The sequence below is a fragment of the Coturnix japonica genome, chromosome 1 (assembly GCF_054131305.1).
Source record: "Coturnix japonica strain WE chromosome 1, WE-NBRP24, whole genome shotgun sequence".
NCBI lineage: Eukaryota > Metazoa > Chordata > Aves > Galliformes > Phasianidae > Coturnix > Coturnix japonica.
This window is the reverse complement of record NC_140663.1, coordinates 27,284,797-27,300,593: the sequence shown is the minus strand read 5'-3', so window position 1 is coordinate 27,300,593 and position 15,797 is coordinate 27,284,797. Positions and strand designations below refer to the sequence as shown.

General features: G+C 36.9%; 1 protein-coding gene across 1 annotated transcript in view; it reads left to right on the top strand.

Moving 5' to 3' along the window:
* Positions 1-15,797, top strand: part of NELL2 (neural EGFL like 2) — a 140,036-nt gene that overhangs the window by 46,289 nt on the left and 77,950 nt on the right. Inside the window, exon 10 of the mRNA XM_015854888.3 lies at positions 14,855-14,946. Within this exon, the coding sequence (XP_015710374.1) occupies positions 14,855-14,946 (92 nt within the window). The remainder of the gene's footprint in view (positions 1-14,854; positions 14,947-15,797) is intronic.

Below are 15,797 nucleotides of genomic sequence, written 5' to 3'. Positions count from 1 at the left end.
TAATGTGGCATAGAGAAGAGCCTGTGGCTCAGTGTGTTTGAATGACAGTATTAGTGAGCACGTGTGTGCTGCATTACATCTGTGCCTATTGAACAGGCCATCTCATCCCTGCAGTAAATCAGAGAAGCAGGCAGGCTGGAAAACAGAGCCCAGCTGCCAACTGGGGCATGGCACATGTGTCAGTGCTACAGGGGAACCAGGGCTCAGAGGGATAGAACAGGTATTTAGAGTAGAGAAAACGGAAGGAGCTTTCCTGGTTCACTCAAAACAGCTCATGTAAACTTAAATCTTTTTTTAGAAGTGAAGCTGTGATTGATAATTTTCCTTTATTTATTTGATTACAAATATTTAGGTGGCTTTTTAAAGACACAAGTGCAAATAAAACATAAATTCTGTTATTCTGAGATAAATGTTTTCAAATGTGAAAAAACAAAGTTTAGACTATTACAGAATCACAGAATGACCCGGGTTGGAAGGGACCTCAAGGATCATGTAGTTCCAACCCCCCTGCCTAGCAGGGCCACCAAACATACGCCTTTACTAGATCAGGTTGCCCAGGGCCCCGTCCAACCTGGTCTTGAACATCAGAGTAGTACTAAAAGATGGCTGGAAGATGGCTGGCACTGGGTTGTTTCCTAGAACCATGCATTTATTATAACCTGTTTTAGTCGGCATGCAGAACTTCTGAGTGTCATTTTAAGCATTTTAGCAGTACATGATCTCTTCAGCCTCTGCTTTATGCAGTGATTTGCACCAACTTTTTTTTTTCTCTGGCTTTTGAGTTACATACAATGATAGTATCATGTTATAGTGGTATATAAAATGTATCATATACAAGATCCTACTGTGTGAGTGAATCATGCCATACCACTTGTTTACAATTCTATTACTTCATCAACTCTATTTTCTGCAGAAGGGCAGTAGTATTTTTATTTATTTAGAAATAGCACAAATTATTTTTGAGGGGAGAATGTATTTGCATTCATGTAGGTCAATAAAGGTATTTTAAATTTACAAAGGTATAGTCAAAAATGCATATGGTTGAAGCATATTTCATCTGTGTACCTAGCATGTCTCAGACTATTGGACCTATGCACCTCAGAATCTCGGAGACTGAGGTTGGAAGGGACCTTCTAAGATTACTCAGTCCAACCCCTGGCTCAAGCACAGCCATCTGAACCAGAATGCTTGTAGGCCATGAGCCCAGCTGGGTTTTATTGAGTACCTCCACAGACAGAAACAGCAACCTCTTTAGAAAACGTGTGCCACTGGTCAGTCATCCTCACATTAAGAAAATGTTTTCTTATGTTCATGTTGAATTTAATGTGTTTTACTTTGTGCTCATTGCATCTCGTCCCATCAATGTATGCTACAGAGCAGAGTCTGACTCCCTCTTCTTCATTCCTTCCCACAGAACATTTACATACTTGCATATCTCTCCAGAGCCTTCTCTTCTCCAGGAAGCTTAACATCTCAGGAAGGTTAACACTGAGACACTCCAAGAATGCTTTGGGTGCTTTCTTGTGCTGAGCTCAAAGCCAGCTGAATACAATGGAAAACCTGACTTGGTAGGGAGCACCAAGCTCTAGTGGTGTGATAGGACCCTTGGCTCTAGCTGCTCAGTCTCTGGTATGTCTTTCATGGCAAAGCCACAGAAATATTTGAACTACTTGTAAACTACAGCAATATATTGGGTTTACGTCTGTTCCAGTGACAGAGTTGTTATGGACTTTTGGGGACAGATTTTGTAGGCTGAACTGTATGCCTACATCAGAAGGTAATTTGTTTTTTTCAGTAGCGTTTTCCCTCTGAGCGGGAAGCCCTCTTCCAGTGTGACTGTTGTACTGTGTAAATTAAAATTCAGCTTGAAGAAATTGGACTTCTAAAAGTGCTTTGCTTTCCTCCTTCGCAGTGTCCTTTGAATTTCTTGTTCTACATTAGCTAAGGAGAATTAAGGAAGTTGGTGTATTATGCATCAGTCAGACTTCTTGTGCATCAAAGCGCAGCTCCCTCCTAGTCTGGATGCCTTTAACTATTCTGGATGTCATGTATTAGGGAACTCAACTGGAAGACTGTAGATCTGGAGGCAAGGTATCAGCATTTGAGGAGAGTTCCAGTTAATGGTAAAGCAACTCAATCTTGGTCCTACTGTGTGCCTGAGGAAGGAATTATAAAAGAAGATGTTTAAGAAAATCCTTATTCATTAAGGTATATTATACTATGTATGTAGCAATCTACAGTAAAGAAATTGGAGGCATAATATTGGTAATTTTAACAGTGGAGAATTAAAAATATTTTTTACATTGCAAATTTTGCTGTAGGCCATCCTCTGTTCTCCCTAGTTCTGCTTATAACCTATTTTTGTGTTGGTTGCCAGGGAAAAGAACCTTTTCTTTTCCATTTCTTTTTCATTATGTTCTTACTAGGGTGTTCACAAAATATAAAAACTCTTCAGCATGTTATTATTTTATTCCCAATGCAAATAAAACATTAACATATGTTACATATGAATATTTTGGCTTTCAGGCAGCTGGAAGTGGCCAGATTGGCAGTGTTCCAGTCTTTAATATGTCACTACCCCAGCATCAGTAATGCTGATTTCAAAAGAATTTGCTTAGTCAGGTGGCAATAAAATAGATAAATACAAAATCTATTTATAATGACAAAAAATATTCTGGGACATGTGGATGTTCACATGGCTATTCACTGATTTCAATTTGTTTGCTGTCACCAGAAATGAAATAATGTAGAATTTGACTCTAATTGAAAACCTCAAGACAAGTTGGAGATACAGAGTACTTCATGGAACTGGCTAGAGCAGAATCCTTCCAGGAAACAATAAAGAAAATGAATCAGGACCTGTTGAGACCTATGGAGTTTTGCTAAGACCAGTTTGCATCAGATATGCTCTTGTTATTAACAGATATACCATGTCAATAAGGGTCAGCTAGGTGGAAATTTGGCAGCCTAGAGAAGACAGTGCTAGGAGCCGTGGGTGTGTATTTAGGTCCTGTGAGATGAAAAATATGGGAAGGTTGTTGAAGTTGAAAAATAAATTAAATATTGAAAATATAAACCCACACAAAATTCTCAAGAATATGATCTTGTTTTCCTGGCAGTCTAAGGAAGGGACAGTAAAAACATGGGTGAAATGGAATCATTGAATTTAACAAAATGTTTTGTACCATTTGATTTATTTGTCTCTTTACGAAGAAAATAATTGAAACCATTGACTTTCAGTCTTTTTGAATGTAGATGTCTAAACATTTTCTAGTGGAAATGTACAGTGAATTTATCTTTCTACTGCTCGTTTCATTCTTCTCAGACATTCCTTGCAGTTTTCTGAATTGTGGTCTGTAGATTTCCAGACTGTTAATGGTCACTCTTTATGCATTTGTAGAAACTATTTTCCACTTGAAATAATAGCAGCTTTTGATCATGTGAGATACAACATCTGAACTGAAATATGCTGTAACTCTCCTTTCCCATGTTTTCCTCACCTGTGCTATTCTAAACAGACATCTCAGTCCTCTTTCAGAAAAGCTTCTGCAAGTTGCATTCTCCAGTAATCTGTGCCCAGTACTATATCTGCAGTAATTTCCTAATTTCCACATTTTGTGTCATTGTTTTGCATCTTTACCAACATTTTTGGAGTTGTTTTTTTTTCCTTTGTACTGGTTTCCATTAAAAAGAAAGCTCTGCCTTTTCGTTTAGGAAGGTTAACCAGCCAAAGCCTTTCTTTTATGGAGTAGATGACTAGTATTTTTTTGCTGCTACTTTATTATTATTTCTGAAAGTTTTTGTTTGTGAACAAAAATTCTGATATTCCTCTGCTAAACCTCAGTAAAAACTGAGTAAACTTTCTTTTTTTCCAAGCACAGTATTGATTGGTTTCCTGGATCTCATTTAGTTCTTAATTAGTGATGTTTGTTTTAAATCCCTCAAAATTATTCCATATCTTGATTTCTTTTTTTATTTTTCTCAAAAGATGAATAAATTTTAAGATATTATTGTTTGCTGTTTTGCACCATTGTAAGGAATCATGGTGGAAAACAGCACTTTTATCTTGCTCATTTCTGGTGCCCAGTGTATGTTTATTTGCAATTGTGTTTGAAAGGTATTACAAGGATATCCTTGTTTGATGTAATAAATTAGGGGCAGAAAACACTTGGGTTGAATCATCAGATTAAGTTTTTACTATCCCAAAAATAAGCAAGACAGTCTTCAGAACTCACCTGGAAAATAGGCACATACCTCTGGTATGTGATTGCTTTGCAGATAGGAAAGCTGGTTTCCCTGTGTATTACTACTCCTTTAACAAGGAGCTATATATTTACATACTGTTTCCTTACACCCTCTCATTAGATTCTATTCATGTTCACCAAAGATCAGCATTCTCTCTGGGCCAATTTTAAAGTCTTGTGAATAGGATGTTTGTTTTGTAGATGTTTTCATCGTGCTATATCTAGAAGCTTAGTAGTTCCTCAGGGCACCTAAATGAGAAATCAATTTGGAGTATAGCACAGAAAGTGAAACAATCTTGCAAATGGATGTTCTCAGAGATGCTGCTTAACAGTAGCAGAACATGACTTTGAAATGCTGCAATCTTATCCATGAACTTCCATGGTTTTGTACGTATAGAGTTGGTGGTATGATATCAACATATATGCACCGAATCATTTTTGTAACATTACTGCAGAGTTGCTCCGAGGAAATGTGGAAGTAAATAAATGCAATTTAAAAATAGGTATTTAAAGTAGACATAAAAAAACCCAAAAGAATTACACTCTCGTTTTCACGGACCTGTTAAATGACCTTGCCAATTCACTCGTTTCACACACTTGTATCTTTGTCCCCATTCCCACTGTGACATCTTGGGCTCCCAAAATACTCAGAGAAAGTAACAGGTCAATTCTTGCAGAGGGAACAAATAAAAGTCCATGCTTTGTTTTCTGAAAACTAGTCTGTATGTAACTTGCAACACTCATCTGGCAATAGCTTCATCTGGGAAGCTATTTGCCAGTGTATTGCCAGTTGATGTTTAAAGCAAGTCCCAATCATTCTTCTTTTCTGTGGTCAACTAACGATGGGCAGCAAGAGCCCCATCCTACATACTTTCTAATAAAATTCCATGTTTTGAAGCCTAGTCTCTTCTCAAGGTATGTAGGCGGATTTTGAGGTCTGTTAAGTATAATCCTAAGGAAGTGAATGTATGATGAGCTATTAGTCTAGTTACTGGGTACACAAAGTACAATCCCCTGTTCTTCAGGATTTGAAAATTTAAATACAACAGAAGAGATAAAATACTGCAAGTAGAAGCGAAGACGTGGGGAAAATAAGGGAAAATAAAATAAGTGAATTGCCTTGTCAGACTGTTCTCTCTCAGGTGGGTCTATGACATTCATGAGCTCTAACTTGGAGCTGTTGGCACTGTGAACTATGTCTTACTTTCATATCCTGTAGGAAATGCACATGTCAAGTTGCTTGTATTTATTCAACATTTGAGTGCAAAATTCTCCTTTTCTCCTTTCTCTCAAGATACTTATTCTCATCAGTTTAGCTGCTATAGTTATTAGAATTTAGAAGGAAGTAGAAGGAGAATGTATGTTGATTTTCTGTTTAACTCAATATTGTAATAATGTTATCTTAAATCTTGAATAAAGCTTTGCCAGCATTATGGCTTCCCACATTTCCTAAGAAATATTGAAGCAGCTCATCATATATTGAGCTGCTGTGATCACAGGCAATGAGAGGTGAATTCATTTTCTATGTCGGGATGAAATTTCCTCTAACAAAACCAGATTATTCCTTTGGAAATATGCTACTCGTTTTTACCAGGGTACCACCCCAAATTTCTTACCTATTGGTTTGGTCATCTTAATTCTACTATTTTGAATCCTGATAAACATCTGTACCACATCTCTGCAGCTAATGAAAACAGTGTATTTGCTGGTAGTGTATTGAAAACAAATTCAAGAATTATTTGATATAAACTGTTATTTTTTGTCTTGTGTTTTCAAGAACTTGAAAAAACTAAAGCTACTGGGAACAGGTTTTGTAAATTTCATGAAGTGTGTTCTCTTAATGTTATTCATCCCATCTCACTCATTTCTGAGAATCTTGGTAATGCAATGAATTATTTTCAAAGATGAACCTATTTCTTTTCTGCACCAGTGAAATTGTTGAACTGTTTTTTGTTTTTGACAGATTTGGTGATAAATTACTACTAAAAAATGAAATATTTTCTATGTATATATATATTATGACTCTTAGTTTCCATAGAAAGGTAATGGTAGCCAATGTGGTATGGCTTACTTTTTAAAATTATTTTTTGTTAGAATCATCAGCTCTGAGGCTTTCACTCATTGATGTACTTTTCAGACTTAAAAGGAATAGCCCTATTATCAGCGTCTATGAACTCCAATGTATTGTCTTCCAGTATTTAGGTCAGAGCATCAACAGGTGCATTCTGGAAAAAGTAGTGATGACAAAGCAAAATCTGAGGGCATCTGCTCTTACTGCTTTAACATTTTTCAAGTATTGAACTGATTTTCTACATGAAGTACACTGATGTTTGGGAATTCAAAGTGGATAACAGCAAATTCAAGCAGCCTTCAGAAGCAGAGACATGATGTTCAGTGTTTCTATGCATTTAAAATTGTCTTTTGAAAAATTTCAACTCTTGGTAGCAACTGTTGTTGGTTTTGTTTTTGTTTTTTTTTTTTTAGATTAGTTTTTGATTAAATGCTATTTGATAATGAATGTTGAGAGTGAGGATATAACAAATTTGCATAACTGACTTTAATCAAGATTTCCAAAAATATGTTTACCTTGATGTCTATTTTAAAAGCTTTTTGCTGAACTGATGCTGAGTTCTCTGGGGTGTCTGTGATTGTGCCAACTAATCCTGTCATTTCAGTTCAAGTGAGAGAGGAAGATGATAGGCCTTAGAAGAGGGAAGGGAGGATGGGCAGATTCCTTATGCAGGAATGAAAATGGATGAAGGAGGAGTTAGGAGTGTGAAATTTTGCTCAGTTCCTTTGTGGATGTAGATGTACCTGTACAGGTGCTTTGAAAGACTGGAGATCTAACAACAGCTATTGATATAGTGCACCATCTGTGCACTAATCCACCCCTGGGAACTTCTAAATGCATTGGCCTGGCCCATGTCATTGTGCAAATAAGGTATACGTGACTATTGCTGTAATAAATAATTTAGCAAGGGGCTGCCATTTCCAGGGGAAGTGACAGTGATAGGATTTGGGAGGAAAGTAAACACAGTAAAATAAGCGAAGGTAATGGAGTTAGATGATGTCAAGTCACAGGATGTAACATCTTCACCAGGGAGGCGAAGTCAGAGCACAATTTCTAGCTGAAGTGCTTGTGTAAGTTGTCTGGGAAAGGGAGAGTCTAGCTGGGAATGGGAACTTTTGTAGCATTTGTGGCAGTCACTGAGATATGGGTCAAGTCTGCGGGTGCATAAATAATTTTGGTGCAGGCTTTTAATCTAAATCCTCAAGAATTTGGGAGTAACTGTACACTTTTGGAATAGAATTTTTTTTGTATCCTTAGTGGCTTGAGTGTATGGAAATGTCACTTTCAAGTTCTTTTCGCAGAGTTACAGAGTGGTTTAGGTTGGAAAGGGCCTTTGGAATTCGCCTGGTCCAACCCCCAGTAGATTTACTATTTTTGGATAAACTTTGTAGTTTTGCTGTTTGCACGGGCTTTTTTTTCTTAGCACTGTCAAATGAAACAAACTGTAAAATCTCTGAGGATGCTGCCCTTTAGAGGAAGTCACTTTTTACTGTATATGCTCACTTCATCTGTGAAGAATATAACCATCTCTGTAGTAAAGCACAAAAATGTGTCCAAAAAGTTATGTTTAATTGGCACACTCTACTTTTCCATGGTAAATCAGGGCAAAAATATGAGTAGCATCCCAATAATAATAAAAAAAAGTGTGTAATTCTTTCTCCTCTGTTTGAATTACCTGAGAAACCAGGTAACGGTTACCCCTCATAAATACTGCTGCAGGAATAGCTGCCCTCTTACTCTTTGGTGGTCTGAGATGACAGCATGACAATGGAGAACACAGCCTGCTTATATAATTAATATAATAATAATATAACAAATAAATAATTATTAATAGTAAATAATCTAAATAATTATTATAATAATATAGTTAAAAGATAACTAGTAATTAATGCTGCTGATGATTCCTATTTATTTCCGATAGGCTTAAAACAGTGATTAAGACGTGTACCGACCTTCTGTAGACCCTTGTTGCTTGCATAAATTCTCATCACAGTTCTAATCAATTTACCAGACCTTATCTTGCACATGGATCCCTACAGCTTGAGGCTTTCTGATGGGTGTATATGTGAGTTTAAGAATATCAAGAAATAGAAGGTGTTTTAGGGAGATATATGTTTATTTTCCTACACCGCACCATTTTTTTCTGAAAGTACAATTCTGAAAAGCACCTCTTGTAGTTAGTCACTGGCAATACCAGCTAAAAGAAGGTGGAACTGAAACAGAAATTTCCCTGTGATTAGTACCTAGCAGGATTTAATCAAATATGTTTGAACCTCTACTAAAATACAACCGTGTCACTACTTTTTAAGGATATCTGTCGAAAGGAGTCCATCAGATGTCTAATCCCTTTTAAAGAGGATTAAGCAGGTGTACAGTGATTGCGTTGGAATTCTCTTGGTCTTGCAGATTGCTGTGCAATTTATAAACTTTTAATGAAATCATAATACAATAGTCACATAATATAATTAATAGGGACTTTAATTGCTTTTTGCCTTCTGACACCCTAACACTTTTGTCTTGGCCTTAGATTTTATTTTTGACATTTTGCTGTGAAAGTCATTTGAGCACCGGATGGCCAACAGAGTTAATTTGGCAAGTAGATGGGCATTTTGATTGCATTAGTCATGCCCAAGTTTTTAAAATCCTACAATTAAAATCCAAAATATACTAGCTCTGTTTAACAAATAGAATCTGGCCTGTTGCTCTAAAGCCAAAGTTGTTCATGTGTGTCAGCATAAATATTTTGGCTACCATGTCTAACCAAGTTAAAGTTGCTGTGTGGGTAGCAATAACATCATTCTTAAGAGAAGCCAACATCAGACAGTATCCAGGTTTCTTATGTATGGGTATATTATCAGCAGTGGTCTAAGTGAAGTATAGGACTTCATTAAAACTCTTCTTTGAACCAGGATAGTTCAATCTGCTTTTTTTTTTTTTTTTTTCCTTTTCTGAAGATGTGGACAGAATATCCTCATTACTATTTGTTAAAATGATAGCATTGTGAATGCTGAGTAGTGGAAAAAGGAAAGGATAACTGTGGTCAGTAAAGATGAGGACACTTCTGCTGATCTCTCAGCATGTATGATTATAACACTAAAAGTTTGATCCCACAGTTTACAATTGATGAGTGTTACTCATTGTACCCAAGGCATGTGGGATAATAGTAAGTAAAGCATCTTCCCTATTGCTGAAAAGTAATTTTTTCAGAATATAGGATTTTTCTTTTCAAAGTATTTCTCTCATTTCAAATATATCATCTGATTAGTAACATCATAGTTACATGAGGGAAAATTGAAATTCTTCTAATTCTGCCATGGTTTATGACATTCAATCACTTATAAGAGGAAGATCTTGAATCTTTGTTGTCACAATAGCATCCAAAACCAAGCATTGAAATGGACGCATCTCTGTGACTCGTCTGAAAATGTCTGAGCTTGCTCTCTATATATTTACATCTTTCTTATTTTTAATTTATCTTTAAAATAGAGTTAACTGATCTCAGTATAGGCTTATCTGATTAATGTAAAAAAAAATCTGTTACATTAGCTGTTTCCAGTTTCATCTGCAGTTTGAATACTTGGCTGCACAGACTAGAATGTTTATATGTTAACACAATATTTCTCTATGGAGAAATCTATTCACTCATTGAAAATGAGCAAGTTGTTTCTTGTTGGCTTCTTTCATGCCATTCCAGGAAAAATCTGAGATAGGTTACTCATACATCTTCCAGTATCTTAGATATTTACTTAACTAGAGATTCCCACACATTTGCTTTGTGATGCCCAGTGGTTTGATTGGTTGCATATTCCTTCCCAGACTTCCTGTCCTGCAGCCTACTGAGTTTTACTCATCTGTCAGGTCTGTTTGCCTCAGCTGAACTTCAACCAACAGAATTTTGGGTCATGTTTTGATGTGGTTTTTTTCAATGTTCAGATGATTTTTTGGTCTTTAAGGATACCTTAGATAGCTCTCGTTCTAGTGCTCTGGTGAATTCCACAGAAGACTTCCTGCAAAGAACATATTAGATAGATGAATTATATAACTTCCTTCTAGCAATTAACGAAAATGTAGAAAAGATGAGAGGTAGATGAAAGATGTTGTGATTTTAGATTATCTCTCCCATGTGACTAAACAGCCTGTTAATGGAGGTGGTTTACATCAAAGTTGCTCTTAAGTGATCGAAAAAATACTGTAGGACAACCAATTTGTGTTCTCAATGCAATAGAGATGTTCAGCATTTCTGGCTAACAAAAATAAAATAAGATACAGATAGGGATTGATTCCTTATCATAAAGAAATTTTAAGTCAGATTTAATTTTTTAGCTGAGCAAGGTGAGCATGTAAACATATCTTTTCAACAGTGATTGACTGAAAAAAAACCACCTTCAGTATATTTTCCTCCTTGAAGTCTGAAATCACTTTGAGTTGTTGTTGGGGATGACATAAGATGAAGCGAATCTCAAATCTCACTGACTGCAGCAACAGAGGAGCAACAGTGACTGAGCACATAAGAAATAATGCCTGACACCCCTGCAAATATACATGAAATAGGGGTGAAAGCATGTCTCATGATGGCATGACAGTTGAGAGAGAGAAATTCATGAAAGGTGACCATTATTTTTGTATTTCTAAGATAAAGCCACATAAAGGTTCCACACTGTGTAAACTTACAAAGTAGGATTGATTTGTCTTATACAGTGCCTCAACCTTGATCTCTGGACAGTTTCAAGGAAGAGGTCGGAAAATTAAACAAACAAGATTTATTTCTTAATACTCTTCCCCCATGCCAATATGCCACCCTGGCAATATATTTGAGTGAAGTTGCAGAAACATAGAATTAATTACTGGAATTAAGTTGTGATTTCATAGCTAATGGAAGATTTCACAGAGGTCCCAGTTATTTCTGCTACTCATTGGACAATTGTGAATATAAGAAAATGTAGTGGATTAAGGAGTTTATCAACTTTTCAAACTTTCTGCTTTCAGTTGGTGATAAGTCTGAATCAAGAGTGGCTTAGATAGCAAACAGAAATGTAGAGACATTCCTCAGAGGAAGACAAAAACAATCTAGATATCAAAGATGATATGTATACAAAAGAGAGAAGTCATACAAGTAACGTACTGTGAACTCAGAGAATGGAAGACAAGTGTTAGGTGGGTCATGGATTCTATGTAGATATTTCAAAGACACATAACTGTAGAAGAAAAGTGTGATTTGGAGGTCAGTGGGAAGAAAAAAAGTGTTGTGAAAGTGATGGTTTGACAAACTGTAGGTGATTCACTGAGTGAACACAACAGCCAGTGGGTTCAAGAATTCTTTTCACTGAATCTATGTGAGGAATGTGCCATGCTATCATGGTGTGATAAATATTACTAGAAGAAGTAGCTGTATTATTATTACTACGCCTGCATAAATTAATCATAGGACTATAAACGAATCATGCTAATAATATTTTTAGACACCATACTGATGCTTATTATTGTATCATCATATGTATATAAATAGATCAAGAATAGCCAAATTTCCTACTGGGCTTTGTAGGCTTCCTGTTTCACCTTCTTAGAAAACTGTGCTTTGAATAATACATATTTTGTTTTCAGTAGTAGGAGTAAGTGGAAGCTTGATGGCAAGAGGAAATGGTTTGTGTAATTCAGCTGTAGATGAAATCCTACATAGGCAATAACTATCACGTTCTGAAACAACTAATCATCGGGTAATTTCTTGACTGTGACTCGGTCTGTCAGATGAAAGGAGTTAGGAAGATGAAACATGATGTGTTTCCCCAGAGAGATACCAATCACAAACTAATCACAGTATTCTGGGAAGCATCTAGACAGGCAGAAATTAAATCTTCTCTGGACTTTCCAATTACACTGTTCTAGTCCAGATGTTCATGTTGTTGAAATATCTTTATTTCTGTAGGAAAATAAAGACATGAAGCATCACCATCATGAGATGTGTACTGGCTGTTTCAGCTGCTGGCATGAGGCAGAAAAAGTGTGCTGTGCCACTCTGCCTGAGGTGTAGGCCTTGCTCTTCAAGGAGAAAAGTGGGGGATAAGAAGACTACCACCTTTATCTTACTAGAAATCTTTCCACACATGCTCTGTGCTCACCAAATTGGACAACCAATTGCACTGGCAAACTTAGACCATTACTAAAGTGATGTTAAACAATGAGCCAGTGCTTCCGGTGTAGATTAAGTGCCCATGTGTTTTGTTAAGCATGTGTTTGTGATAACGCAGCACCATGTTAAGAAAATTTCACTCCCAAAAACTTGAAAGAATTTTTGGTAAAATAAGAAATATCTTTCTGATTTTTCACAAGACTAGATGTTTTCTGGTAGTTTTTATTTTCTTGACTAAGTTTCTCTGGAGAACCAGAGGTTTACAAATGCTGATAAGGTAACTGGGTTCAGCAGACTGATTTGAGGTAACACGGATACTAATGTTTTTTATTTTTATTTTTTAAGATGCATAGGTTGTCATATTAATATGCTGAAAATATTTTGGTTTCAGGAGGGAATTTTCTTCCAACAGAATAAATAATTGATGTCTTTTGCCTTTTTTTTTTTGTGAGCAGGTATGGGCTGCTTGTTTGAAGCAGAAGGATATGCTATCAGTCCAGACCACTGTCTGGTCTTCAGATACTGCTGTACTTGTTTTTTGTTTTTTTTTTTTTCTTGTCATTTGCAGCACTTATTGGAAGCCTGAAATGTGTGCGGCAGGGGAAAGGGCTTAATATATGAGTATTTCGGCTTAGTGTCATGGCCAGTAATATATAGGAAGTGACATACATGACTGAATGATTTCTTTCTCCTGTCTGGATTCAAGATCTGCTAGTCCCCAGTAAAGATTTATGTGGATTTTTTTTCCACATACTTCTTTTCTAGAGGAGCTTGAGTAGAGCACTGTACTGTACTAAGCTTTCTCAACACTGTGATCCCTCCTTGTCGATGCTATGCAAACCTTCCTCTATTAGCCCAAGCCTCCCTCCTTTGTTAAGAACCTTCACTGAGTCTGACAGCAAACTCTGCCATTCATGAGATTTGGGATGTTGAAGCTTATTGTGATATTAGTCCTGGAAAAGGATGCATATGTTTATTTCACACAAGATACTTTATATTTTAAAAGATATTTTAACTCACATTTGGAAATTTGGGAACATCATACAACGTTTTTGTCACGTTTTTGCCTATCACTTCTTAAATATTGGTTTCATGACTTGTCATATGCTCACAATATAATGAGAAGTTTACAAAATCAAGGAGCTGCAAGTAAAAAATAAATAATAAAATCCAAGGGGAAAGCTGTAAGGGTAATTAATGTAGGCCAGGCAATAGAAACTCTTGCATAATCAGAGATTTTAAAATTGTCTTCAAATTGTTGTCTTGTTAAACCAAATAGATAAATCTGTCTCAATGAATTGCTGTAAAATTGATTTACATCTCCAAGGCAATGATTTAGTGAATTAGTCTTCAAACATGTACTCTAGAACTTTAACCCACTCTTGTTATTTCAAGATTATACTTCCCTGATCAGCCTTGACTGTGTCCTCAGCAGCAGAGGCAGACATTGTTTCCTACATCTAGTAGCTACACTACTTAGCGTTTATACTTTGCATAATGTAGTTACAGTAATAGACACTTCTAAAAAACCCAAAGAGGTGGTTTGCTTTGCAGGTATTTTATGTAGCCTTTAAATACCAAGTGGGGACTTCAGTGAGCATTGTGGTATGTGCCACATCAACACGTGCTGTAATGTTGCCATTGTTAGGGTGCAGGAGTGGCACGATGCCAGGTCATGGCATAACCAACTGGCCTGGGTCATCTTGTCATTTGTGGTTTGACCTATTTCAAATGGAAAAATAAATAAATACGGTCACTGTAGTTCTGTTCCTGTGTAGTAAAATTCATATATTCTAATATATTTTAGCAGTAGTGGTAAATAATGGAGATAATCAAGCTACATAACTTAGAAGTGTCTGTGGTGGTATTTCAGATGGCTGTGATAACAAAATGCAAATATGTGGCTTCTGCGATTGCCCTTCATCAGACAGGATTCCTCCTCAGGACACTGGTCATCTGTTAACGTTGCCTGCACTGCTCTCACATCTCCAACCCCTTGTTCATCTCTGAGCTTTTTACATGGCTGCTGAGTGTGGTTCCCATCCCTGCATCGCTCCTGGCCCCAGTTTCCTTTCTATGCTTTATTTTTACCCAGGCAGGCAGCCACACCTTCTTAGTGTGACCTGCAGTGCATTCCTTCTGCCCTCTCAGTCTCTGAGTACCTCACCATCAGTTCCACCATCCTTCACCTTCTATTTATACACGCCTTTGTGGTTCTCTCATCTTTTTCTCTCTGATTTTTTTCTTTTTTTTCCCTGTGATATCCAGATTCCTGCAGGTGACTTTAGAATATTCTTGCAGCTGGATCAGTTTTTAAATTCTAAAATGCTGTTATCTCTACAGAAGTGCATAGGTTCTACAAACAGAGTACTAACACAAAGTCATTGTGATATTTTTTATTTTCTCCTGAAGCGGTGTGCATATTTGAAGGCAGAACCTACTTTGAAGGACAAAGAGAAACGGTGTATTCAAGCTCAGGGGACTGTGTTCTGTTTGAGTGCAAGGTAAGAACATTTTTTTATGAAAAAGAATAAAAATTATCATATGATAGAAATATCAAAGTCCCACTATTGAAATACAGATAGGTCCACCCTAGGAAATGGTAACCAAAAAATCGTCTCAGGTGTCCCATGTTTGTTTTGTCTTTCTGAGTTCCACAGTCAGTTTTGCAAATACATTTGCTTTGCATAGCTGCAAGCCTTGATTACGCAGCTTGACGGATGAGCTGCATTCTTTCCTTTTTAAATATCCTCCCCATCATCAGTAACAAGACCCACCAGGCTGTTTTTTGTTTCCACTGACATGTGCAGTGCTATTGTCCACAGTTTTGAGTCCAGGTGCGAATGATGAACAAACATGATGGGGACATAATTTAGGCTTCAGGATAATTCTGAGTGGAAAAGATGGATGAAAAAGAAGGAAAAGAGAGGGGCACGTTGAATGTCTATCTCTGTTTCTTATGTTGGAGATTACAAGACTTATCATTTGATTTTTAAGCAGAACAAGCCATGCTGTTGGCCTCATCATGCTGCACGAATAAAGATGCACTGTAGACCACAAATGCATTCTGAGGGCAACATATACAACAGGGCATGGCTGCAGGCTGAGTCACCCACCTGCTGTGGCATGCCCTGCTTTGTTTCTGGGACAGAGGGGTCAGGTGGGAATATCTCTGGGCAGGGAGCTGCATGCTGCCAAGTGGGGTTGAAAAACTGAATGCATGTTTTTAGGAAACATGGAAAAACTCCTTCCATGAAGCTGCAGCAGAGGTCAGGGGGTTTAACTGATGTACTTAACACTGTACAAGCTCCATGGCTGCGCAAAAGCTAGAATGAGTCAAAATCTGATGGATAAA